Here is a 26,620-nt window from a genome sequence, read left to right as displayed (position 1 = left end):
ATAACAAAACTCGCCAAAAGTGAAATTCTGTCTTGCATGCATCTTCTTTAACAAACTTGTCTCCTTGGAGACATCAGAAATGCATTGTAGACATGGCTGAATTAAAAATATTCCTGTTATTTAACAGAATGACATTAAGTGTTTTAGAGGAAAATCCATGGATTTGGCATTGTTCTAATTTAATAAAGAAGCAGGCTGCCAGGTAATTTATTTATTGTGAATAACTGTTCACTGCTTTGTAAATGCTATCAATCATAAGTTTTGTCTTTAACTTTTACTAGTCCTGTAAATAGATCACTATGACCTTCAAAAGGATTCAGTACAATTTTTCAGTGATAGTCAAGCAATTTATTCTTTGTTGTTGCTTATCTGTCACAGAGGACTAGACTTCATTACTGTGACACTACTTTACTGTGCAGGAAAGGGTATTTTCACACTCATAAAACTGTTTCTTTGTAATATCATTTCATCCACCATTTTCAGTGCCTACAGACACATGGGACATGAAGCAGATGAAGACTTGAAGCTACAGGCCCTCAGAGTGTCATGTGATGTGCACCCCAGTGACACCAATTTTCATTCATGAAACTATTTTTACCATTTTACTGGGTGGGGGGAAAGGAAGGGGGTCAACTAGAAAGCAAGTGTTTGTAGCAAGAGAAAGCTGAAGAGCCTGTAATATATCACAAACATCCCTTGGATTACAAAAAAATGTTCCAGAGTTATGTAGAGCTGTATACATAATGCAGAAATAATATTTTTTCCCCAGACTATTCCTTATTTTATTGTGTCTAAAAAATGTATTATTAGGTATTCCGGTTTTAGAAAACTTCTTTTAAAAAATGTAAGTTCTGACCATCAAAAACTCTGTGGTTCTGAAGAAGTGAAGTAACTTTGAGGATAAAATATTCGTATTTCTTGGTGGTCGGAATTTATGATGGGTTCAGTGGAAACAAATGTAAGTTTATTACAGAAGTCAAGGAAAGAAGCTGCACCGTAGCCTATCCAAGCCAAAGAATGAAACTTTACATGTGGAAGTGGATGTCACAGTGGGGAAGACCTACAGATGATTTGAGGCACTGTTATCTTGTATCTCAGCCAGAGCTATAATATAATCATCCGTAATAGCCAGTCTCTCCTCTCAATGCCCAAGAAGTCTTCTTCAGTTGAAGTTTTTTATAACTGCATCTAATGAAATTGTTTCAAATATCTAATTTTATTCCAACATTGAACAACACACACACAAAAAAAGCTAAAATCTCAAATACATCTGTGATTTGGTGCCCTCTGGAACAGATCAAGTTGTAACAACCACTGTACAAAAAAGCAAGCATTTTTACTTTTATTTTTAGTCAAAATGAAACCAGCCATCCCAGGTAGTAATTTATGAATGACAAGAAGATTGTCATACTTTTCAGACACAAAATACCATCGGTTCTTTACAGACCACAGCCAAAATAGACACAGGAAAAGTAACTAAAGTTATTTAGATTTACAAAGTTAAGTAAGACACTAAAAAGACTCTGGAAAAGACATATGTACTTATGAGGCCTTCATTTTTCTGAAAATGCTTGTTAAATTATGGTTTTCTCAGACTCAGCACAACATTCTACCAGCCCTTCAGTAGTATCTGTTCCTAATCTCCTCCTCCTCTATCTTCTTTTTCAAATTAAATGAAATGCTTTCTACCTTGCTTTCCATTTTCTAAAGCCATTCCACTGAAATACGAGACAATATGGAATAGAGTAAAAAGTGCGTCTATTTCTGTTTTGAAGAAATAAAGTAAGCTCACAGCAAAAAGCATCAGCCTCCTAAATATAGCAAAGGCTACTCAATTATTTCACTGAAAATCTGAGGGACTCTTTCCTCATGCCCACTCTCTCTTTGCCCTTCCACCCTCCAACACCTCAAGCTCTCTCTGCACAGTTGTCATTTAAGGCAATAACTTCTATTTCCATGGAAGAGTGAGGATTTTTAAGTGTAAGCATAGCTGCATTTATGGATTTTTCAGGTAAGACATCATGATATTGCTTAGACAAAGAAACTACTCACGTAATTTGCTAATAACAGGTAGGAGTCCACCCCAAGTCTGCAAATATTCTGCTCTGAAGCCGTCCAATGAAAATAGTAACACTGGAGACTTGGTAAATCTGAACAAACAGAAATTGAAGTATTAAAAAGACAGACTCTGAGAAATAATTTCCTACCACTTATTTCAATAAAGTCTCCCCCAAATTGTGGGGATGTTTGTTATAGGAAGACAAACCAGACCAAGGAAGTAAGTCCTCCAGAGCAGGAGGTCCCCAGGCTGGTGTAGAGGTGAGCAGAGCAGCCACCTGGTCCCTCTGCTCACAGGCTGGTGCAGCAGCTGTGCCCGGAGAGGCTGAGGATTGCAGTGGGGCACACACAGGGAAATCAGCACAAGGCCTGATTTCACAAATGTCCATAAAATAAAGGACAAGCCAAGATGCTCATGTCCTCAGTCTGGTGGGTTTGGTGGTACTAATCTCAAAATTGGACCCACTGGAGCAACAGTCAGCCCCCTCCACCCCTGACCCTGAGATAAGGGCAGGGAGAGCAAAAAGGCACTGTGAAGCCATGGCTTTCCTTCATTCACTTTGCTGCTGAACAACTTGTAATTTAACTGAAAAAAATAACTTTCTTTTTACATAAACAGTGCACAAAACTGTAAGGAAGCCTAATGTACTGGATTAGTTAAACCAGCAACCGTAACACACATTTTTCATCTTATAAAAATCATTTAACCAAGGAGAACTTGGTTACTGTACCAGAAGTACTACTAATTGCCAAACTGAAAAATGTGACTCCATGATGGGAACACTGCAATAGTATTTCTGCCTGGAACTTGACAAATACCTTCAGAAACTGATTTCACTAAAACTAGCAAAAATAAGTTCTCCCCTTTCAGTCTCCACAGGACCTATGTTTTTCAGCCTTGACTTGTTCCCAGCTTCAGCCTTGTTCAAACAATTTCTCTCCAACTGTAAGTACTTAAAACATTGCATCACAGATGGAATAGTCATCAGTAATTTCTTTCTTGAAGAAAAAATACCCTATGTTTGACCTATCAGAAATGAGGACATGTGAAACTGCAAAACAAAAATCACCACAGTGCAGCAACAACCACTGAAAATACAGATTCACATGAAAGAATTGAATATATTTTACATGCCAACTGCAAGGTGAGTTTTCCTTTTGATGTTTAGAAGTAGTAAAATGATTTTTTTAAAAAAAAAAAGCTTTGTTGCATTTTAATTTCACAAAATAAAACAGTAAGGACAGAAGACAAATATTATTTATAAAGTGTTGACAATTTTCCTAGTGAGGTACCCCACAAAAAAATGCAAACACTCATTTACAAGTGAAACATTTATTAATCTTATTTCAGCCAAACAAACATGACTATATTAAAACAAATATTAGCCAGAGAATCAAAAAATGTCTATCATAAGAAAATTAATTAACAATTTGAACAACAGTTCAGCCAAAAGGACTTCATTAGTCAGAACCATTACAAAGCCTACTGTACATCCAAGAGAGAATAAAACATTAAGATGTATTTGTAAGATGTGAGTTTGAGGCCTGGTTTTTACTTATATGGTATATTTAATACCATCTTTTGAAAAAATCCTAGTAGGGGCAGTTAGGAATAAGAAATGAATTATAGTCAGATCAAGACTAAAGCCCTTTGGCAGAAGAGAGTAGGAAAACTTAAGTGTATGACCTTTGTCCATACTAAAGTATTTTTTTGCACTGCAGATTCTGATCTGTACAACATTTGCAAATACCTTCTACGTCTCCCACCTCCACAAATTGATTCCCTTCAATGAAGAGATCTACAAATCTTCACTGTGAAGTTTCCTGCAATAACATGTGATCTTTGAGACAAAGACTGTTCAATATTACTTACTGACAAGTCTAACTTAAATTTGGTTTTGTGGTGGTTTTTGGTTGTGGGTTTTTGGTCTTTTTTTAGTTTGTTTTTTTGTTGTTGTTGGGTTTTGCTGTTTTGTTTGGTTGGGGTTTTTTTATTTTGTTTTTTTTGTTTGTTTGTTTTAGGTTTTTGTTTTGTTTTGTGGTTTTTTTTTGCGGGGGAGTGTTTTTTAAAGAAAATAGTGGGGGGGAAAAAAAAAAAAAACAAACAGCACACAACACCACACCTTAGAAAGGGACTTCACATAACTGTTTCTGATTCGTCATTTAGAAGTAAACCAACTGTTAAGTATATGTTTTGGTTGTCTGGAAATCCAGGTACTGATGCCCCCATAAAATTAAAAATTGGCAAAGTAGAACACTGTCACAAGTGGGGAGACTGGCCATTTCACTACCCATATAGTCTACACATGCTGAAACTTTTATAGTTAATGATCCGCCCTTTGCTGTGGCAAGCAAAGCGTGACAGACCATGTTAAACTGCACTCTCTTTGGAACAGCTGCAATTAAACCCCCAAACTGACTTGAGCTCATTTCTGAAAGATATCAGTAATACTTTTTCCTGTCAGGTTACACTCGCTACGTCAAAAATGCACTATCATGAGCAAGCAAGCCCTTGGAGGCTGAAATTTTGCTCCTGCCAGTGATTCATGCTGGCTGTATCCAAACAGTATGACAAGGGTGTTTCACAGTTCTTGGATAAATATGTATGCCACAGTCACATCCTGACTCCAAACTGAAGGAAATGCAGTGGTAATTATCCCCTCCTATAAACTGGTTTCTATGGAAACATAATGCAGGCAACACAAGCTTGCTGTGGTCTTGCAGGTTCACCAGTCTGGATGATCAAGAGCCCAGAACCACAGACCACACTGCCAAGCTGACCTGCCTCACCACAAGCAAGTTAGACCACAATTAAAGGAAGGAAAAAGAAAAGAAAAAGAAAATATATCACACCACACACACAGAGAAGAAAATAAAATAACAGAAAAGCCCTTGAGAAGCTAAACATCCTACATAGAAAACTTCCTATCCCACACACACATGCTACTGCCCATATCCTGCCATAAAGCTTAAGAGTTAAAACCTCCTTTTTTCTGCTAAATACACATAAAACCTCAACAAGAGGCATAATAGTAATCTTCAAGTACACAGGAGAGATCTGCAAAGAAAAGGAATCAGCTGCTCTTCCAGTTCAGTGAAGACAGAACAAATTGTAACAGGCTTAAAGTAGAGCAAAAGCTACTAAGACATCAGGAAAACTATCTAGCTAAGCAGTAAAATAAACTACTTAGGTAGGTCTAGATTCTCAGAGTATTATTTCACTCCTTGAATAACAGGAAGCACTAGATCACTCCTGAAATCTTATTAAATAGTATTATAAGGTTAACAGGCTATAACATAAAACCTAGTCTTGGAAAGACTTAGGTGTGTACTTAATTTTAAGCCTTTGATCAGTCTCATTGAAATCTGTGGGATTTCCCAGATTAAGCACCTCACTGAACACTGCACTGTCTTTTGTCTATCCTGCACCACACAAACACACTCGCCTAAAACCAAAAGAGTATAAAACCAGCAATTTGAACCCACAAAAATATGTCGTATTAATATGCACAGAATTCGAATTGATATCCCGAGGCCTCAAAATGAGCACTGGGCTGAAGTCACCTGCATCCCTGCCTACACCACCATAGGAAGAAGAGGACTGTTTACAGAGTTGTTAGTTTTGGGAGAGGCTTGTGTGCCAATAGCCTGAGATGAGCCTTCAGCCAACACTCTTTGATTCAACTTTGACCACACATCACCCTTTCCTGGGCTGGGTTTTATTGCAACATTTCTGCTTTTGCCAGGATTAAAACCATTTTAGTAGAATAACTACACATCCATTTCATGCGTTGAACAAAAATAACCACCATAAAACCCTAAAAACAAGTTAACCAACAGGAGTTGCCATATGGCATTTATGCCATTAATTTTGACTGTGGATCTGCACATAGTTTGTTCTTGTTTATCCACCCCTTGGGGGTAACACTTCCTCATCTTGTGTCAGGCAAATCAGCATCCTGGAGTCAGTTCCCAGCACAGTCCTGAATGGCCCCTGACCTCAGAACAGGAGTTAATGACAAAAGCTTCCAGAACCACCTGGCTACCACCCTCCTACATGGGGGCTCATCAGGGACTTGGACTCCAAACTGGACAGAAGCTCCAGTTTCTGTCTTGATGAGGGTTCTGAAGTGTGAGCATTTGTTATTGCTCAGAATCAGAATGAAAAGTACTGTCTGGTGTAAAAATATTCCAAAAAGAAATGTTTTTGTTTGTTTGGCAGCATTATAACTCAAATGAATAAATACAGCACAACTTAAATATCTTCACATAAGACAAAAAAAAAAATGACATAAGAATAAAATGAAATGGTTTTACTTTACTAGAAATATCCCCAACACACCATAGTTTCAAAATCAAAATGAAAATAGTTTTGACTTTTGGCACTTCAGACAAGAAGTCAACTCATCCCCAAAACATATTTACCAGCTATTTTCCAGTGGGACACTTTTCAATCAAGAATGTTTAAGTCACCTCTATTAATAAATTATACATGCAATCATAGTTTGCAGTCAACTTTAATTTGTAGATCCCACAGTTTTTTTCCTGGCTGGAACTTTGCTGTACTATTTGAGCCTGAGTGCTGATGCCATCAAATAGATGAGTCATTTCTCACACAGTTTATACATAACTTGCAGGAGTGGCAGTCCCAATGTGAAGTTGAGCCAGAAAACACAAGGATCCCAATGCATTTTACACCTTTTAAATAAAGTAGTTCAGACAGCTTGCAAATAATGCTGTCCCACTGCTGGTGAAATCAGGACAGTGAACTGCCCACATTTTGCAGCTCTGGGGCTGGAACAAGCAAGGAAGTGGAAAGGTCTTTAGAAGTTACTGGAGAGAATCAGTCTTAGGAGTCTGAGATTGCTGGGTGAGCCGCAAAATATTTGGGACAAGGGGTACTGGAGTGCCTGTAGGACAACAATAAGGCTGACACAAGGCAGAGCTGCCCAGAGCACACGCATCTGTGAGACAGCAGGGTTCAGGAACAAGCATATCTTGCAAGTCAAGCAAGTGCTGGGATACAGGAGTGCTGCTGGGATAGAGCAACCTGATCTGTTAGTAAGCTCTACCAAATGCTTGCTGAACAAGTGCCCTTCTCTGTCTGGCAGCTGCTCCTACTACGCATAAGAAAGGCAAGCGGGTCCCAGGAAAGCACAGTAGGGAAAATAATCCCAAAAACAAAGTGTAAGCAAAGAGCAGAGCTATGCAAATATACAATATCCTCACCCTTTTGGACACTGAGGTTCAGTAATGTCCTCACACTCTTCTTCAACCCAGCTTGCCTCTCCTTAAAACAAATGAGTGCATTTTTAAGACAGTACATTCTTATTGATAAATGCAAGTTTTTCATTTTATTGGATGCTTTTAAAATTATATTATGCCCTTGCTCTTTTCATACAAATAAGGGTACATATAAGAGAGACTATAGGAATTTGTTGAGGAAATTTACCTTTACAAACAGTATTATAATTGACACAGCAATCTTGATTTTCCACACAATCATCTGAACAGGAACAATGATATTCTGGTCGTCTCTTCTCTCCACACCTGAATTTGTTGCAGGTCCATATATGGGCTAAAAAACAGACAAGAGGGAAGGACAGAACAATGACTAATATCAGTGTAAGTGCAGAATTACTGAACTGAGTGTTAAGTTCTATCTCAAATGTGTACTCACTGACAAACAGTTCTGAGGTATCTCATGCATGCATGATACTACAAGCTTTGGCACTTTGGAAAACCATGGCTAAATAATCCAAGTGCACAGCCATCTGAATACAATTATGCAGTGTACGGCTATAAATATCACAGATCAGAAGAGGTCAACAGAAATAATCCTTTTTACAGACCTCTTTAATTATGGTAAATTATGTGGGTTTAATCTGGTAGATGTATACTATAAAGTAGCACCCCAAACAACTCGCACAGAAAAACCCCAAACTTGAGTCTGAATTTGAAATGCCTAGAAAACACTGAGCAGCAGTAACCTGTTCTGACTTGCACTGAAGTCAAAGGATTTTACCCGTTGTCATCAAGCACTCCAGCTTCTTTCACACCTCTTAGGCATAGGCATAACTCTGCCACTATTTGAGACTATGCACATAAGCTCACAGGAAAACCTACTGACTTCAGTTGCACTGCTGTTTTCAGTAGATGTTTGGGGTTTGTTTGTTTGTTTTCCTGAAGCAGATTGATATTTCTGAACAGAATCATCCAATACATTGTATCATATGAAGAAATCATATTGTTATCAGTTGTAAACACAAGTAGATCCTATGCAGTTAGTGAGGATTAACATGAATTTAACAACTGAGTGAATACTTAAGTGAAGGTCTTAACATAGACAAGAAAGCCAAATGTAAATGTTTGGGTATAGGACAGTCAATACATGATCTTCATGCATGCCTTCTTCGATTGTGGCTCTAGCTCTAGTTACATGATATTATCTGGAAATCAGAATTTGATTTTTCACTGATGCTAAAGCTAATAGATAATAAAAAAAAACACAACACACCAACAACAACAAAAACAACAACAAAAAAAAAAAACACACAACATACACAGAAAAAAAACCACCAAGCAACGAATTGCCATTCTTAGTGCTAAGACAGACTCTCCCGTTTGTTTTTAAGGAATGCTTTAAACTGAGGTAGAGTGGTATAATGAAACAAAGCGGAGAGTAAATCCCATACAACTATTCTGTAAGCAAAAAACCTTTACACAGTTTAGAGGACCTTTCAATAATAGTCAGTTGAAGCAGGGATCTGAGCTCAGTTTAATAGTTTGGTTTCAAAAGTCAATATTGAAATTTTTAACTTCAGAGTCAGACTACATTGATCAGTTTTACAAATACACATAAAGAGGAGTATGAAGAAAGATAGTTAACTGAAAAGAATGCTGCATGTGGAATACTAAGGTAAAACTAAATTAGAGAAAACAAGTCAAGTTCTGTCCTTAGTATTACTACCCAACACTAAAATCTTTCCCTGTAAAATTTCCCCATGGTATTTTTCACACCTTTGCCTATCTGACCTTTGTGTTCTGGCAAATGATGAGAACCGCTTCTCACTTCGCGGTCACTCTCTGTTAGTGCAAACTGTTTTGTCATCCTGCCTTATCCCAAAGGCCAGCACATGACTCTTGCTTCACACTCAAGCTGCAGAGTAACAGGGCAGAGGGCCCAAGTAGGTGGGTAAAGAACGAGAGCAGCTTTCACAGAGCTGCTCTGTCCTTTCCTTTTTATTTTTTTCCACACAGGCAATGACAGGAAGATGCAATATACAGAATGTACTTCTATTCCTGGCTCGCCTTAGAGCGTGGGAGCTGTCCCTGACACTAGGGACAATGCGGGTCACTGTTCTCTCACTCCCGGACAGAGAACAAAGGGCTGGCTCAGACGTCGAGTTCCATTTGTGCCCCCTCTTAGCGAGGGGGAGGGGGTCTCTCACAGACTCTCTCTGCACAGGAGCTATAGGAAAGCCAGCCTACTGGCTGTGTCAGCTCCTACATAGTCTGGGGCTGGGTGAAACACAAACTTGCTTTGTGTCTCACAGCTGCACCAGAGCCCTGATGTTTCCCCAGGAGTCCCCAGTATTGCCATCACCACTGCAACTCCACCCGTGGTTGCAGGGGAAAGAGCACAAACAGGGGGACACCACTGGCATGAGAAGCACCCTGCTGCTCAGCAGCCCACCACTTGCACTCACAGCCCATCTGGCAGAAATCAGGGGTGATGGGCACCTGACCACAACAGTGCTCACATACACAAAGCTGTCCCATGTCACAGAACAGGACAGTTCACCCCCATAGCTTTTTTCCATCCTTACCTGGTTGTATACACGTTTCCTGGTAATCTAAACAGCAGTTTCCAAGCTTCACACAATCTTTATCACAACGGCAGCTTCCAAAGGTCCTTTCAAAGCAACGACCTTTGCAGGTTTTCACTGTAATATTGGAATAATGTTAGATGTCAGTGGCTGAGCCCAAGTCAGTCAACATGCAAAAGAAATTAATAAGGTCAACACGTGGAACAACACAGCTAGTCATTCCACAACTTATGCGATGTCTGCAGGAACAGTGACAGCCAAAAGAAAAGAAAACTCTTCATCCAACTCAGTGTTTACTTTCTCTTATTGAACAAAATTTTTTTCATCATACTGAACACAGGGTTCTGTTCCTTTTTAGCAGGAACACAGCATTTCATTATTGGCAGAAACAAGTGAAACAGAAGACCACAACTCCAGTTGTCACTGTCTCTGCCTTTCTGTGTCACCAGAAGATACAAGGATGGTCATTCAGAACATGGAAGACCTCTGTCGAAGGAAATCTGAACCTAGGTTTTCAATAAGGGTGCCCTTAACAGTGAAATGCTCTTGCAGAGAACACTGATCTCCACTTTTGGGCCTGACAATTTCCACTTTCTACAAGTAAACATAAATTAGAATCTAGACTGCATTGGCTATGCTTGCAACTCTCCCATGCTCATGCTCTGGTTGAATGTCTTCATACAAATCAGAGGAACAAAAGAAGCCCCAGTTTCACATCCTGCTGTACCATGGTTAAGGTACTATCTCAAAACACAGAAGGGCTGTTTCAAACCAGACACAAGAGACATGAACTTGATTGTACTGCTCACTTGCTAAATGGTGATGTGAAGCATTAATGCTTAAGTAGCTGGTCAGGCTGTTTCATCCTGTGCAATCACCAGAAGGGAATGAGGCAAATCCATCATTCATTTGGTGCCTCTTCTCAAAAATCTCAAGGTATGCAGTATTAGGAAAATGAGCTAATAATGAGCCAGTATGGCAAAGCCATAATAAAATGGGAATTCTTGTGGAAAATTCATCATCTGCATTTTGGTTAAAAATCATTGTGGGACAGTTTGTTAAACAAATCAACTTTGAAATCATTCTAGATAGTTGCTACCAAAGCGAAGTTTGATTTCTTAAAATATCATCCATAATCTTCTACCTGAAGAAACTTCACCATTGAAAAAAAACATATTTTTCAGGACAGAAAACAGCCAGAGGAATTCCACCACATTTTCAGACTACAATTTTAACCAGTAAAAAATAACTTTCCCCCCCCCATAATTGACTGGAAAAGATGAAAACCCAATGTTCCAGGACAACATGAAATAGAAATTGTTGGGGTTTTTTTATAGTGAACTGAGAAAAAACAGCCATGTGACATCACCACAGTCACAGTTGGGATACAAGGAAGTTGCCAGACCAGACAACGAATGCCAGGATCAGTTTACCTCCCATGTCAGCACACACAAGTACTGAGTACACCTGAGGTTTATTTCCTGGTATTTTCATTCCCCTGTAACTGAAACTGATTCAAGCAATGCATCCAATTCTCTTGCTGCAGTAAGAAAGGGTGGCATTCTGATAATATCAAAATTAATTCCCAAAAATTTAAAAAAAAGCTCAGAAATATTACTAAAAAGCATATTTGTTACCATCTTTTGAACAGCTAGGCTTCAGGCCAAATATACATCCTAGGATTGTTGTTAACATGCAGACACAGAGGACCTGTGGGACAGGAAGGAAAAAAAATTAATATTCAATGACCACTGAATGGTTTTGTAAGCCCTCATTTTCTCTATAATGCTATATGATTGTACTGAAAACAACATGCAGACTAGGAGGCTGATTTCACTGCTTTCACAAGCAGTTTTCACTCACACAAGTAGTTATGTTATTTGCAATTAATTACTGTTGCATGAATATTCTAAAGATTGGGCCTATGTATTTCATGTCTTATCAAATTATTTCATGTATACCTGATGATATTTCTTTCTCACAAATTTAAAAAAAAAAATCATCAAGATATTTCCAGTTACTCATATATAAATTTTATAGAAAGCTTTCTTTGTTCCACTTCTTCCTTCCTCCTAGTTTGCTCTAAGAAAGTAAAGTTTTGCCATTGACCACAGACTACAAACAGAAGGCATGGGCCTTAAGTGATACCTATAATTTTCTTAGGCAGGAAAACCTTTTCCCACTTCCTAGGATCTAGTTCATACTAGATGTTGGTCCACACCATGGTAAGCAACTGTGGGATGTCACGTAAGACTGACCAGTGTCTTACAGTGACCAGAAACTATGGCCATGTTTATTTTGGATTTTGAATGCACACAAGTTATCAAACAAGCACCATATTGTCTTTGCCCAGCGTTTTAAGGCAAGATCTAATGCCTACTCAAATACAGGGAAAGATTCTTTTTAACATCATTAAGTATTAGATGGGGTTCATATACTCTTCAGGAGAAGTATATATATTATAATTGCAAATACAGTAATTCAAGAGTCCAAGAAAGCCAACAAGGCACTCATGATGGCTGTTCAAGAGTAGAATGTAATAAGGTAGTTTGCCAAAAGTCCCGAAAGAGAAGGCACTTCAATGCAGAATCTCTTATTCAGAAGTATTTGGGGAAGTATGGGTAGGAAGAAATATTACATGTAATCTTTCCAGTCATCATTTTCTGAGGAAAAATTGCTTTCAAGCAACACTTCAATAACTTCATGTACATATTTATACAAAGTCTCCCCCTTTTTTCCTCCTAACAGCAAAAGCTGCCGAGTCAGTTTTTTTAGTATGATGCCTGAATCATGTTGTGATGTGCCAAAAAACTCATCCCATTTAAAAATACAACTAATTATTTCTCAAGGTTATTTATTTAAAGTCTGTACACTTAAGTAAAAAAAAAATACAAACAAAATAAAAACTATTTGTGCTGGTTTTAACAAATATACGGTTACACAGTTCACGATACAATTTTCTTCACTAAGCAGTTACTAGACAGTAGGAAAGCAGTTTCTGGAATGTGTAGAATTGAAATTCAGATCTTACTCTGGATTTGTGAAGTGCAAATTATCATAAAACATGTTAATCAAGATCAAAAATATTACCTATGTAACACTGACAAAAAGGAATAATATCTCAAGGGTGTATGTCAAGAGGATGGGACCAGACTCCTTTCAGTGGTGCCCAACGATAGGATGAGAGGCAAAAGGCACAGACTGAAGCACAGGAGGTTCCACCTAAACATGAGGAGAAACTTCTTTATTTTGAGGGTGCCAGAGCACTGGAACAGGCTGCCCAGAGAGATTGGAGTCTCATTCTCTGGAGACATTCAAGATCCGCCTGGACACATTCTTGTGCAATCTGCTCTAGGCATACCTGCCTTAGCAGGTGGGTTGGACTAGATGATCTCCAGAGGTCTCTTCCAACCCCAACCATTCTATGATCCATTGATTGACTGGCCCTGATGAAGCTTTGGCTTATAATTCAATATCAGGCAAGTCTGGAATCAGATTATTCAATGCAAAGTCTGGCAGAGAAATAAGTACTTTGAGTTCAAATCTATCTCTGAATTGACAAGGAAAGAGAGAAAATAATAAAAAGAATGAGGAAAACGAGAAGTCAGGCATTACCAGTGCACTCGGAAACACTACAACGGATAGTAAAGTGCAAGTCTCCATTAACCCAGCTGTCAGGAATGACCACAACAGCAGAGTCTTGCACTTGCCTTTTTTTTAAATCATAACAACATGTGCCATATCAGAGACATTTTCTACTAAGTCAGTATCAAAAGTATTATCTTCCATGTAAATTATTCTGACCTTTGAAATCTTCCATATGAAATATCACCTAGATAAGAGCACATGCACAGGTAGGTAGGTAGCACATCAGAAGCAGGATATCAAAGCCCAGCAAAATCAGTGGAGAGCACAAAACCTGTTATACTCTTTTTAACTTATCTATTAGTTGGAAATTACAAATTGGTTCACTTGTTTTTAAAAAGCCAACTTGAGAACATTTTACTATTTCACAGTGATGATACACTGCTTGTCTACTCCCACCAGGTCCTGCTTCTAAGATCAAAGATTAGAACTTCCCCTGACATGTAACCACAAGCACGCTTTCAAACAACCCCCACATGTACTCTAAGAGCTTTATTCCAATATCAGCAAACAGCTACATCATCTATAGGACTTATGCCACCTAAGACATCCTTGCAATGAAAGGCTATTACAGTGCCAGTAAATGGACTATTAATACTCCCTTATGGGGCTTCAGTGTAGGTAACGCATGTTTAAACCAGGAATCCAATTGTGACAGCAAATTAATATAAAAACAACATCTAGATAAAACCTATTTCAAAGTGGTAGCATTAAAATACTTCCCAACTAGAACTGATAAATTCTCACTAGAGTTCTCACAAATAATTCCTGAGATTTTGGCACCAAATGTTAAAAAAAAAAAAAAATCTAAATAAATAAATAAATCACAGTTTTGTATTGTATTCCAGATTTTCAGTTTTACACTTCCATGAACATAATTAATTCCAACAAGCAAAAACATGAAAGGATTATGTTCACTGAGGCATATGAATGTTCTTTTGGGTAGGAAATACTACAAAATGGTAATGCTACTTGATGCAATAGTGGAACTTGTGTTTCCTGCAAGCAATACTCCGGAAACCTCATAGAGTCACAAACCACGGCATACTACAAATTTTCTTCATGTCTCTACTACAAATCAGTTCTTCTCTCAAATTTCTTACATATACACATGGGAAAATACTGTCCAGGTTCTTACCATGTCCATCTACAATAAATGAAGATGTGGGAACTTCTATTGACTCATTACATTCAAGCCTTTGCTTTCTTAACATTAGTCTCACTAGCTTAAATTTTAGTCTTGAAAATATTTTACTGCAAAATACTAAAGCTTCCCAAACACACACTTTTTTTTTTTTTACCTTCTTCTTTCTTCAATGCTCAAAAGAGAAGCTTCACAAAAATGAGGTAAAGCATTTGACAACGTTCTGAGGCAGTCAACTTAAGGTAGTGGGCTATACCATGTAATTGCAGCTTAGTGTTTAAGGCCTGGAATCAAAGCTTTTTCTCAAGTCTGAATTACTTCAGTCACGTGGATATTATCCACACGAATGTTCAGCTGGAACAACATGGAGCAACTATTACCAGCCAAAAGCAGCAGCAGTCCTGACTAGACACAACAAGAGGTGTTACACTAGTAGGTGACCTATCAGTGCTAAAACTCTAAGACTATCAGCTCTGCAGATGACGAGAAATGTTCAAGCTAGCTTTAAATGTCACCCAGGTACAGAAAGTCATCTCACTGCTGCAGCCCAAGTGTGGACTACTTCACTTTGCTTCTTGCAAACTGCGGCAGGCAGGCTACTAATATTACCTGAATCATCTTACATGCATATAGCTCATATCTGTGATGCTTCAGTCTGCTGTGTAAAAAAATATGTATTTTTTTAATCTATCTGAAGACAAGTAGCTGTATATGTAGTTTAAGATTTACTATTAGGAAACTCATTAGAACCCTGCAGCATTCTACTGCAAGCACCAAACTCTAATCTCTAGCTACTACCACACTGTCAGCCTAACTCCTGCCTTCAAGGTTTAATCTGCCTTCTTAAGCAAAAGGATAAACTCTTACCTGTTTTCTGTCTCCTATATTCTTCCCCTCCAAAGAGAAAGCAATAGCTCAGAAAAAGGTGCAATTACAAAAGAATATAGGAATCCAACATTTAGTAGGAAGGCAAATAAAATTAAAGAACCTGGCCTTGTTGTACACAAAAGCAGCACATGAACTTTCTGTGGTCTGTAACTTGAGAGATTGCTAGGACAAAATGTCAGATTTGGTTTTAATATAATATCTGAGAAATGTTTTTAAACCAACACGGTAACAACTGCAGGGAAGAAAGTGTCCCTTTTCATTTTAAAAATATTTTTTAGAAAGTTTGTTTTGGAATCAAGAAACATTGTCATCTAGGGATGAATCTCTGTCCCATCACTGCTTCCTTTATGTGGGAGGAAGCAATAAAAGCTTTGTTTTGTAAACATTATAGTGGCTGGGAATAGGTGGTTCAGTGTCTGGAAAACTGCAATTCTGAAAACATTTCAAAAGCCTTTTGAGCTGGGCAGATGGAAATATGATAACATGGTTAAAGAGCAGATCATTTCCATCACCCATCTCTAGAACTGCAGCTGAAGATAATTTCTCTGCAGTGTTTCCGGGGAGCTGGTGGAGGGGCCACAGAGCCTGCAGGCACACAGGCTGCAGACACCAGATCCCAAGAAGAGTGGTCAACTGTACAGGTCTTAGGGACATACAAAGAAATGTCTTACCAGCCTTAGGTATCATATTTTACTCTTCCTTTACACAGCCAGTGCTACCATCCCTTCATTTTCACTCTTCCCTAGCTCTGTCTGCCTCTCCTACTCCCTCTCTTCTATTCTGCATTTTCTTTGCCAAAGAATGCGTTGATATTTCCTCTAAGTAATAATCATTCTGAATCAAGTTTCTTTCTGCATTGGTCTTCCTCACTCTTTACCTACCATGTACTCAGTTGTTTTCCATCTGCCTTTCTTCATCCCTAGTGCTCCATGGCCAACAAAACTCGGCACTCCAAGGTTTCAGGCACATCCATTAACAACACCACAATTAACAAAGCAGCAACACAAAGCAACGGTTTTCCATTCTAATCTCCATGATTGACTCTCACAGTTGTGTCATGTCTATCCATGAAGGGAGAATGTCTCAACTGGGTCTGTAATGCCAGTATTACAAAAACCCATGGAATTTTCCAAAACCACTGGAATCTGTGAAGGCCATACTATGTTTTCACTGTTTCGTGAATGTAGAATAGATGACTAATGACCTGGACCTTAACACTGAAATACCTTTGAAAAAGAATCTCATCTGCAGAAGTGTAAAGAACATAGTAATAAATAATGAATTTCAATTAAGAACAGAGTCACTTTCTGTTTTTAAAAAGGTATTGTTAAAAAAGCAGAAAGCACACTGTACAGAGAAGAAGCCTTATCCACACTTGCCAGAGGCAGCATAATGCTTTTAAAAGTTATTTTTAAACAAGGATAACCCTGCCCCCCACCCCCCAACAGCTCAGTTTTACTCAAAAGCAGGCGATACTTAAAGACTACAAAACTGAAAGGAGGTGAATACTTCACTCATACCAGCACAGCTACATAGCTAAATAAATAATATTAAAAACAACAACACACAAACAGCAACAAAAAAACACTTATCAGCACTAAAACAAGTACACCACTTCCTTCTTGTACCACTCATTTCTTCCTTCCACATTTGTAAATATTTTTATGCTCTTCAAAGCCTTACTTCTGTTGATCCACATTCCACACTTAGGACAACGAGGACCTGAAAGCCTCAGCAGTTCTCCTCCTCCTCCTGCGCTCTAAGACACTGAAGGTGACTGAATTCTGCTCAAGTTAGTGGATGGAAAAGCTGGAACTTAGACCCAAAACATTTTCAGAGCTGAAAAGACTCACTCTAAAAACATATATGGATTATTGGTTTTCTTCTTAAAACAGCACACAGAATGTCTACTCTCTCTGCTTCTATTTAATGTTCAAGACTGTTATTACATACTATTGCAACCTAACATGATTCAAAGGACAAGAATGTTCTAAAGGTAGCTTAAGCTGCTGAAAGGTATTATAAAAAGTCTTCAGAGAGCTTACCAAAGAGTGATAACTGTTCATTCAGCAGAAAATTATGAGAAGACGTTGTACTATAGCTCTCTGAATACTTTCCAAAACTATTCAACATCTGTTTAACAAGAAAGAGACAAAAACATACAGAGGTAGCATCTGGCAACTAGGATCTAAAATATTTTTCTTATTTGTTGCTTGTCCAACTGTATAGGTACATATTCTCCTGGAAGGCAATAACACATGAGATGTTGTCAAAGCACACACATTTTACCCCATCTGTTTTGTTTTTCAGTGTATTTTATGTCATAGGAGAATTTAGAGATAAACTGAAGTGCAACTATATGCTAGCCACAGAGAAGATGAAATAAAACTGCTTAAATTCCCAGAAAGCAGATAGCAGTTGATTCTGCTATTTAATCAGCAGGTAGGTTTCTTGTCAAAACCTAGGGATAGACAGGATGGAAAACTGATGCTGATTTATGAGAGAAGTATATAATGTACTTTCAAACACAATTCTTTATTCAGCACAGCAGACTATGAACACAGAACAAAGACCACCACATGCCACCTGCTTTAGTGGCATGCACACAGGAATGCACAGTTACATAGAGAGAAGAAACTGTCAGTATTATGCCAACTCAAAACTGTTGTCCAAACAAGCTGCACTTGACCCAAAACTTGATCAAAACTGGAGAAGAAAATATGGCCTTGAGCCATTTTCATGCTCTTCCTATTCCAAAAATCAGTTTTGAAGAATAAAGCTAAAGCTGTTCCAACTAGCACTGCCATGAGAGTTGTAGTAATAACAGCATAAATGGGGACTGCTTCTACTGCATGCTGATAATATCACCAAATATACCAAGTAAACCTATATTCATCTCCATTTTTTGATGACAGATGCTGTTGCTACTGTCACCATGACAGCAACATTAGCTGAGCAGGCAGACACAACGAAGTGAAAGAGCAAGTGAAGAAATCCTGTAAAACACTAAGAATGTCAAAATGTCAAAAAAATCCACGGAACTACAAAGCAGTATGGGAAGAAGATTAAACAAATCAAGTTTCAAAGCCATTCACTATTGGTCTTTACTAAGCACACTGGTATCAATCATAGGCACATCTTTAGCCCTAAAAACCATTTGCCCATTTTCCCAAAACAAAAGCCAAAGCTGACAGAGACCATTATTTACCTCTGCACCCTTTGAATACAGTCCCTGAAAAAACAAAAGGCAGACTACCAAATTCTGACACTTCACAACATGGAAACAAATTTCAGCCAGAAAAGGACTCAAAAACTGGCTCACTGGACCACACCAGGGATAAAAAGCACAATGAAAGATAACTGGCTGGGCTTGATTATTGACTTTTGTACAAGCAGCTATAACAACATTATACTCTGTTATTCTATGAACAACAAATAATCTTTAACACAAACTTGTACCCCAATACTACCATATATTAGAAATGACTATACAGGTCAATTTGCAGAACTGGGACAAGGTTCACACTCACTTGAGTTTCTTCAGAAATGCAAATATTTCATCTTTTCCTATTACTTCCCTTTTCTCCTTAGCTAAATTATTCACTATTCAACAGTTAAACAATAGCCTATTTGCCAAAAGTCCTTACTTACACTACTTTCCTTCGCCCTCCACCACATCCCATTCACAACGAAATCCACTGCTGTCTTATAAGGATCACTAAAGGAAACTTTATATAGCTGATTTTGCGGCACTTGTGCATGAAAATATTTTTAGCTTCTCAGTGTAGAAAATATGTAATGTTTTTTACATTGTTTAGATATCTTTCCTGGCCTGTTTTCAAATTACCATTCCAATGCTGATCATTATAAAATATCTTCTCTGAAAGTCATATATTCTACTATTTCATTCAAATGGGACACTACTGAAATGCAACACATTGCCAAATTCTGTCAGACAAAACATTCTTTAAAACAAGTATATATCCACCATGCATAGCATAATACAGTCACTATGATGTTTGCCAATATATTAATTTAATTAATATATTAATTTCCAACATTGGCTCCAATGTAAGAAGCTTTTCACAGCTTTCATGTTTTCAAAGCCTTTAATTTGCTTCTCTCCTCCTTTCAGTTGAAAGCAACAGAAGCGTAGCTCTCATAGTAGCTCAGATCAGAACAATTCACTCCTTGTGTAAGACTGGTGATATTAGCGAAAAAATGCCAAAGGAAAAATGTTAAGAGCAGGGGTTGGAAGGAAGCCTTGCATAATTTTTATACCGTTGGCCTTGCCTGATATCTAACAGTTTTAGCACAGTAACTAAGTTGTTCTGAATTCAAGTTAAATAATTGTCTCTACAGAAAGACTATATATTTAAACTATTAATATGTTCCTTATTATTTTAGAATCAGAAAGCCATACATGGTGGTGGTGTTCTGGCCAAGAGCACACAGACCTCTTCCCAGGAGTTTGGCTGCCTGTGCTTGGGGCAAGCTCTCCAACACTCTTTCAGCTGTTGACAGCACTATTTGAGAAACCTCAACCAGCCTTGAAGACAGCTCTTCAAGAACAAGCTAGCAGAAGCTTCAGCAGTCACCCCTCACCTTGTTTAAGCCAGGTCTTGCCTCTGTCCCTGCCTGAGCTGTGACAGAGCCACGCTGCAGTCAAGTCCATCCTGGCCAAGTACTCAAGCCTGACCCTAACTCATAGACTTTACTTCCTTCCTTGACCTTGGACCTGTCTCATCACTATATACTCATCTGGCAATCTAGACTATTGGTTGAACCTGGTTAGCATCCCCAAACCTGCTTTGCTCACCTTGCTTAGGTACAGTGAGACTGTCACTTTTCAATGAGGCCACTGCCTGTGTCTGCCTTGTCCCTCCTGGACAGTTTTACTTTCTCTTTCAGCACTACCTGCCATCGTCTGGTGCCTGACACGTAGACTGTTACTGCAAAACTGAAGAAATGTGATAAAAGCTCTAAGGTGTGGATTGAGTCAGAGCTTGAACAGGAAGTCTGAGCACACATGACACTAATCATGGCCCCAGTCACTCATTTGTCTTACCCAGATGGACCAAATGGCTGATCCTAGCCCAATCCATCAGCAGATGGTCTATACTTAAATTCCAGAGCTCAACGTGGATGTCTTCAGACAGGTAATGAGCCAGCAGTGTTGACAGAGGCACACAAGTCACACAGCCTGATGTACTTCAGCCTGTAAGAAGCTTTGCACTCCAGTTGGAGTCCAGGAAGCCAGGAGCACTCACACACTGCACTAAGGGATGACCAAAACCTTCCAGGTGGCTTAAATCCTCCAGCTCAGCTACATAAGAGAGAGCATCCTGCAGCCTGTCTGGAACGCCACACTGTTTTGTCTATGCTGAATACATAAACTACCCAGATTAAAGCAAGGTGAAGCATGCTTAGCAAAGTCACAATCACACCTTTGACCATGACACAGCCACACCCAAGGTCAACCTAGCTTGTCAATAAAATTTAAAATGAATTCCAAGTAAAGTTATAAACAAAGGCGGTCCCTAATCTCCCTTGAAGATTTTTATACAAGGTTTGGGCACAAACACTTTCCTGCCATTGTCTTTACTCACACGAGTTACGTTTATTCCCAAGCCTGTCTGATGAGCATAAAAAACCACAAGTTTGGAACCAGCTTTCTGTGCAGCACTTCCCCAGGTAGTCAAGACTGCACTGCAGCAACAGCAGAAGACAGATGAGTTCATCCAGTGATCACACCACTCTAAAGAGCCCAAACTCGAGAGCAGAACAAGCTTTTGAAGGGTCTGGGCCAACACACAAAACAAAACAAAAAACACAAACAAACCTACAGCTGTCTCCAAAATCCTGACATGGCACACCCATCCTTCCCTGTATGAGAAGGGAGCAGCTATGGGTTACTTCAGAAAGAAATGATGAAAAATTTTCAGCACTCACATAAAATACCTTGACAGCCAACAGATATCTCTTCTATAATTAGACTCTCTCCTGACTGCAGTAATAGCAGATATTAATTGAGAAGAGATACTCTCCCTTGGACAGAGGCTGTCTCACTTATTTGTGATTTACGGTAGTTTATGATTCAGACCTCACACACTAAAATTAATATAGAGACTAATTGACAACTAGAAACAGATTTATAGAATAAGGCTAGGAGTGATCTCAACAGGGTTTTAGTTCAATCTCCTGCCCAAAGTTGAGTCAAAACCAAATTCAGACCTGGCTACTCATGGCTTTGTGCTGTTAAGTCCTGAAAACTTCAAGGGTGGAGACAACACAACCTCTCTGTGCAACCTTTTCCAACACTTCATTAGCCTCATAGTGATTTCACCCCCTATATCCAGTAAGAACCTCAGTTGTTTCAAATTATTGCCATTGTCTCATTTTCCCCACTGTGCACACCAGTACAGAGCATGGTTCCATCTTCTTGACGACATCTGAGCTATGGGAAGGCTGCTGTTAGGTGTTCCTCACCCAAGCCACCTGTTCCCCAAGCTTAACAAGCCCAGGCCCCTCAACCACTCATCACTGGAGAAGAACTCCAGCCCCGGGCCACCTTGATGGCATTCTGCTGAACTCACTCTTGTTGCATTGATATTTCCTGTACTGGAGGGCCCCAGCCTGGACACAGGATTCCAAGTGGGACCTAACAAGTGCTAAGTATAAGGAAAGAAAAGACCTCTCTTGTTTCACTACTCCCAGGGTACATCCCAGCACACTTAACTTTCAATGCTAGATAAAAAGACAACTGAGATCAGTGGAGGGGCTCCCAAGGATACCATCTTTATTGTGGTAACCTTCAGCGGCTTCAGTTCACAGATGATTACAAGGCCTTGTCCCACCTACTGCCTCAATCTGATCCTCAGGCCCATAGAGAGTTCACTAACCATCTAAAAGAAAAAGCAATCAAACCTACAGGAGGGCAACTGCATATCCTGGATGACTTCTCACTGCATCCACAAAACAGAGCAGCTTTCTGGGAGTATGAACCAAGAGTTACACTGTCTTAATTTGTTGAGTAAAACTATTTCAATTCACAGGTATCATACAAGTACTAGCTAACCTCTCAGTGAATTGCAGAAGGCAACTGAATAAAATACAGTTTCAGAAGACTTCTTAGTGTTTGGCATACGCATAAAACACTAGTCTTGAAAAAAGGACTGGACTGCCTTAATGAAAAAAGTGCAAGGAAAAAATAATCCCAGTCTTCCAGAATATTTCCAAGTGTTTTACCATCACATTTTTTAAAAATTCACAATTAGCATCTTTATGCTCTCTGAAATGCTTGAGTTATTCTCTTTAGAGGAGACTAACACACTTTCAATGTCTCAGCCTGGACCTTACCTGGACTTTTTTATAATTCTTTTTCTCATCAGGAATTCTCCAGTTGCAAAAACTCCTTACAATTTTTTCTAACAAAAGCATCAGTTTAAATGAGTTTTCCAGTTCTGACAAAGAAAGCCTGAAGCTGTCAGAAAGAAACACTGCCTATTTTTGTTACTTTTTCCTCAATGTTTTGGCTGTTATAAATGCATGGAAAATGTTGTTTTAATGGAACGAGTGAATCAGACCAAATGCAAAGCCTGACAGTCATTGTCAGGTCGGAATAGAAAACCTCAAACCTAAGCAAGAGTTACACTGCTCTTAAGCAGCAGGATGCTGCTCAGTCACAAAACAGCAACGGGTGAGCCTGGAGAGACCACAAACAGGCAGACAGCTCCTTGGGCTTCAAGGGATAATGGCATGAGCTTGGAAAACTGGCAAGATACAAAATGAAAAGGTGTGCAGAGACATTAGATAAATGGATGAAAGGATCACCATGTCCCATGATTGCTCAAAGATGGATGTTTTAATTCTGTTGCCTCAGGGAAGCACCATGGGTTACTGAAGCCCTGTTGGTCTGTCCCACCATTTCCAAAATCCTCCCTGCGCAGCAGAAACAGAAGAGCAATCCGTATGGTATGAAAACCTATGGCAGAACTTAAAGTTATGCCTGCCAAAACACACACTGTCAGAAGTGGAGGTGACTCTATAGCACTTCTTACGTGCCTACATCCTCCCTCAATCAACACACATTCAGCTAACAACCAAGTACTGCCACATAACACAGAGGCTTCTGGAGCAACCAACAGAACCCATGGGTAGACTCTACAGGATACAACCTTGTGTGCGTGGGAATTCTACAGTTTGTCTCTAATTGAGTACGGTCAGCTCATGGCCAGAAGCTGGGAACATCTAGGTTGTGTTCATGAATTGTGCAAACATCTATGGGTGGCGACCACACGGATAGGGAAGAGGGGAATGCAAACCAGTCTGTGCTTTCCAGGAAAATGAAAAAAGTAATTCAAGTATTCTCTGATCACCAGAAATGCACTCATCAGTTTTTACAAAAAATTCAACATAGAAGAAAAACTGGTTTGGGGTAAATTTATCTACCCAAATAAAGAAAGCAACAGTGCATACAACTAAGGTAAATGCAGGCAAAGGGAGTTTACTTATGGCTAGTCATTTATAGTTTCACATTGCCCAACCCAAAACACTAAGCACGGGGACAATATCATCAATGCATTATAAATGCACTGGCTTATGAGAAACAAACAACTTACATTTCTGTATCCGGTTTTCCACTTTCTAACATATTCTTGTTTTACTCAATCCAATATCACCTGCAGTATTTACAAAGTTTTTCGAGTTCTCACTGAATGTTATAAATTATCTCAGTGTTTGCAACAGCCAAAAACAGTATTGCATGGTTGTTTATATTTAGAAGTTTAAAATTATTTCTGTATAGTTGACGTATATTTCACTCTGGCACTTGAGTCAGCACAGGATGAAAGTTTTGCCAATTCTCAAGGAAGGGCAATGGTTTGGAAAATAAGGACTTAATTCAGAGGAGTAAGTAGCTGCAAACCTCTTAACTCATGCTAAACTCCAGTCTTTAAGTGGCTATGCATCTCTAATAATTTTATGGCATTAGAGCCTAAAAAGCTCCAAGCAACAATAGGTTTTGAATAGCATGTAATTATTTTCCACTATTACTACCTATTTCTAAGTCTGAAAAAAAAAAGCTGAGCTGTTTTCACCATCCAACTGTGATGGTTTTTATGGCACAACCTCAACTCCCCAGGAGATAACAAAGTAATGACACAAGCTACAAACCACTATCTTTATTTAAGAGGAATTTTCATCAAAATAGTTGCAAATAGTCTCCTACATGACAACTACCATAGACCCTCATGAATTTTGGTATTTTTCTTATAACGTTCTGACCAACTTTGACATACAACTTAACACACAACTTAACACACATCATGCCAGAAAGTACATCCAACATGTAGTCACTATGATAGAGTAGATGGCTCATTTGAAACAGTAACCAGATGGCAAAGCTATAGGTACATTTGGAAAGGCATTTTGATTATATATAAAGTCTGCTGCAGCTCCACTGAAGCTTCTTTCCAAGAATGCTGCCGTTCTTTTACCTTAATAATGATTTTAGCCTCACAATGATCACTCTAGGCAGTCTAGAAGTTCTTATTTTCACATCTCTACAGGAAGGATAATTATAATACAGCAGAATGGCTAAAACTGGAAAGTGACCTACCTGCTAACAATGGCTTTGGCCACCAAGGCCTTCAAACCAGGACTGAAAGGGGCTCCAAGTAGCACTTGGAGACAAACTTTGAATCTACAGTGCTTCAAATTCAGTGACATGCATGTTTTTACACTTCTGACATCCTTTCAGCTCTTGAGCTCTTTTTAGCTTTTCCAGACATAGTTTCCTGTTTTAACCCGGTTTTGTCTTCCCCAATGTGCCCCCATGCCGAACAGTTAAAACCACATGATAGAAAATTAGACAATCGTTAACACTACAAAATAATTGAGACAATTCAATCCTGAGCGCTGCCAAAAGAGTAAAACAAACTGAAAAATTACAACCCCCCTTTTGAGGCAGGTCGCTGTCTATGAGCAATAATGTAAGCAAAAGCACCACACTTCTGTCCAAAGCCAACTCTCGTGGCAGGATGGACAGGAGGCACCCCCAGCACCACTGCCCTTGGCTTCCCGAGGAGCCGCTGGTGCCGAGGGCGGCTTCTCCCTCCCGACGCCGCTCCAGACGGGCGGGACAGACTCCCCAGGAGGGTCTGGAGGCCCCGCCATGGTCTACTCTCTTGTCCCCAAGAGGCCGGGGAGACACTTGTCCTCAGCCCTGCGGGGCGAAACACCTGCCCACAGCCGCACCGCTCCCTCCCACACTCGCCGGCAAGCGGAGCCCCGGGGAAAGCTGCCAGCCCTTACCAGGGAGAGTACTTTGTAGGTGTTGGGGTCCTTGCTCTTGCTTCCCGGAGCTTTCTCCGGCTCCTCAGCCACCTCCATGGCCGGCAGCATGGGCACGGCCGCAGCCTGCTGCCCGCCGTCGGCCGCCCCTATGCCATCGACACAGTCCTCATGGCCCTTCCCTGCCGCTTGCTGCCCGTTGCCCTGCATGGTCCCCACGGCTCTGCTCTCCGCCCGCCGCCGCGGCTATTAATAGCGTGGCAGCCCAACCCCGCCCCTCCCGGGAGTGCGGCCGCCGGCGGCCCCCGCTCCCCCGCTGGCACCCCCGCTGGCCGCGGCCAAGCAGCGGGAGCGGGCTGTTCCCCCAGACACTCCCTCCCTCTTTCCCTGCCTGCCCGGTCGTCTGCCTCCCACCTCCCGCCCCCTTCCTGCAGGTGAGGGCGGGCCGCGGCCACCCCTCCCTGCGGGCCAGAGACGCGGAGCCCGGGGCCAGCGGAGGTGCGGCGGCAGCTCGCCGTGACATCACGCCGCTCCAAAATAGCGGCCGGGGGAGGGCGCCGGGCCGTGTTTACCAGGGAGCGCGGAGAAACTTTCCGCTGCCCGACCCCCGCCGCGGGAAGCGGGCGGAGGCGGTGGCGCGGCCTTCCCCGAAGGCGCCCGGCGGCCCCGGCGGCGGCACAGGTGTTCGCGGAGGAGGGAGGTGCCGCTGCCGCCGGCCGCACGCTGCCAGCCCCCGGTGCGTGTCTGCAACCCCAGCTCTGCT

General features: G+C 40.2%; 1 protein-coding gene across 1 annotated transcript in view; it reads right to left on the bottom strand.

Annotated features, from left to right (window-relative positions):
* Nucleotides 1–26,067, bottom strand: part of ENPP1 (ectonucleotide pyrophosphatase/phosphodiesterase 1) — a gene marked incomplete at its 5' end in the record, with an annotated part of 56,248 nt that extends 30,181 nt beyond the window's left edge. Inside the window, 6 exons of the mRNA XM_080342975.1 lie at nt 2,053–2,150; nt 7,288–7,348; nt 7,511–7,636; nt 9,888–10,004; nt 11,525–11,597; nt 25,879–26,067. Coding sequence (XP_080199101.1) covers nt 2,053–2,150; nt 7,288–7,348; nt 7,511–7,636; nt 9,888–10,004; nt 11,525–11,597; nt 25,879–26,067 — 664 coding nt within the window. The remainder of the gene's footprint in view (nt 1–2,052; nt 2,151–7,287; nt 7,349–7,510; nt 7,637–9,887; nt 10,005–11,524; nt 11,598–25,878) is intronic.
* Nucleotides 26,068–26,620: the final 553 nt, after the last annotated feature.

Source organism: Nesoenas mayeri (genome assembly GCF_963082525.1).
Source record: "Nesoenas mayeri genome assembly, chromosome: 3".
NCBI classification, from domain to species: Eukaryota; Metazoa; Chordata; class Aves; order Columbiformes; family Columbidae; genus Nesoenas; species Nesoenas mayeri.
Note: the sequence above shows the minus strand (reverse complement) of the source record. Positions and strands in the feature narration are given on the sequence as shown.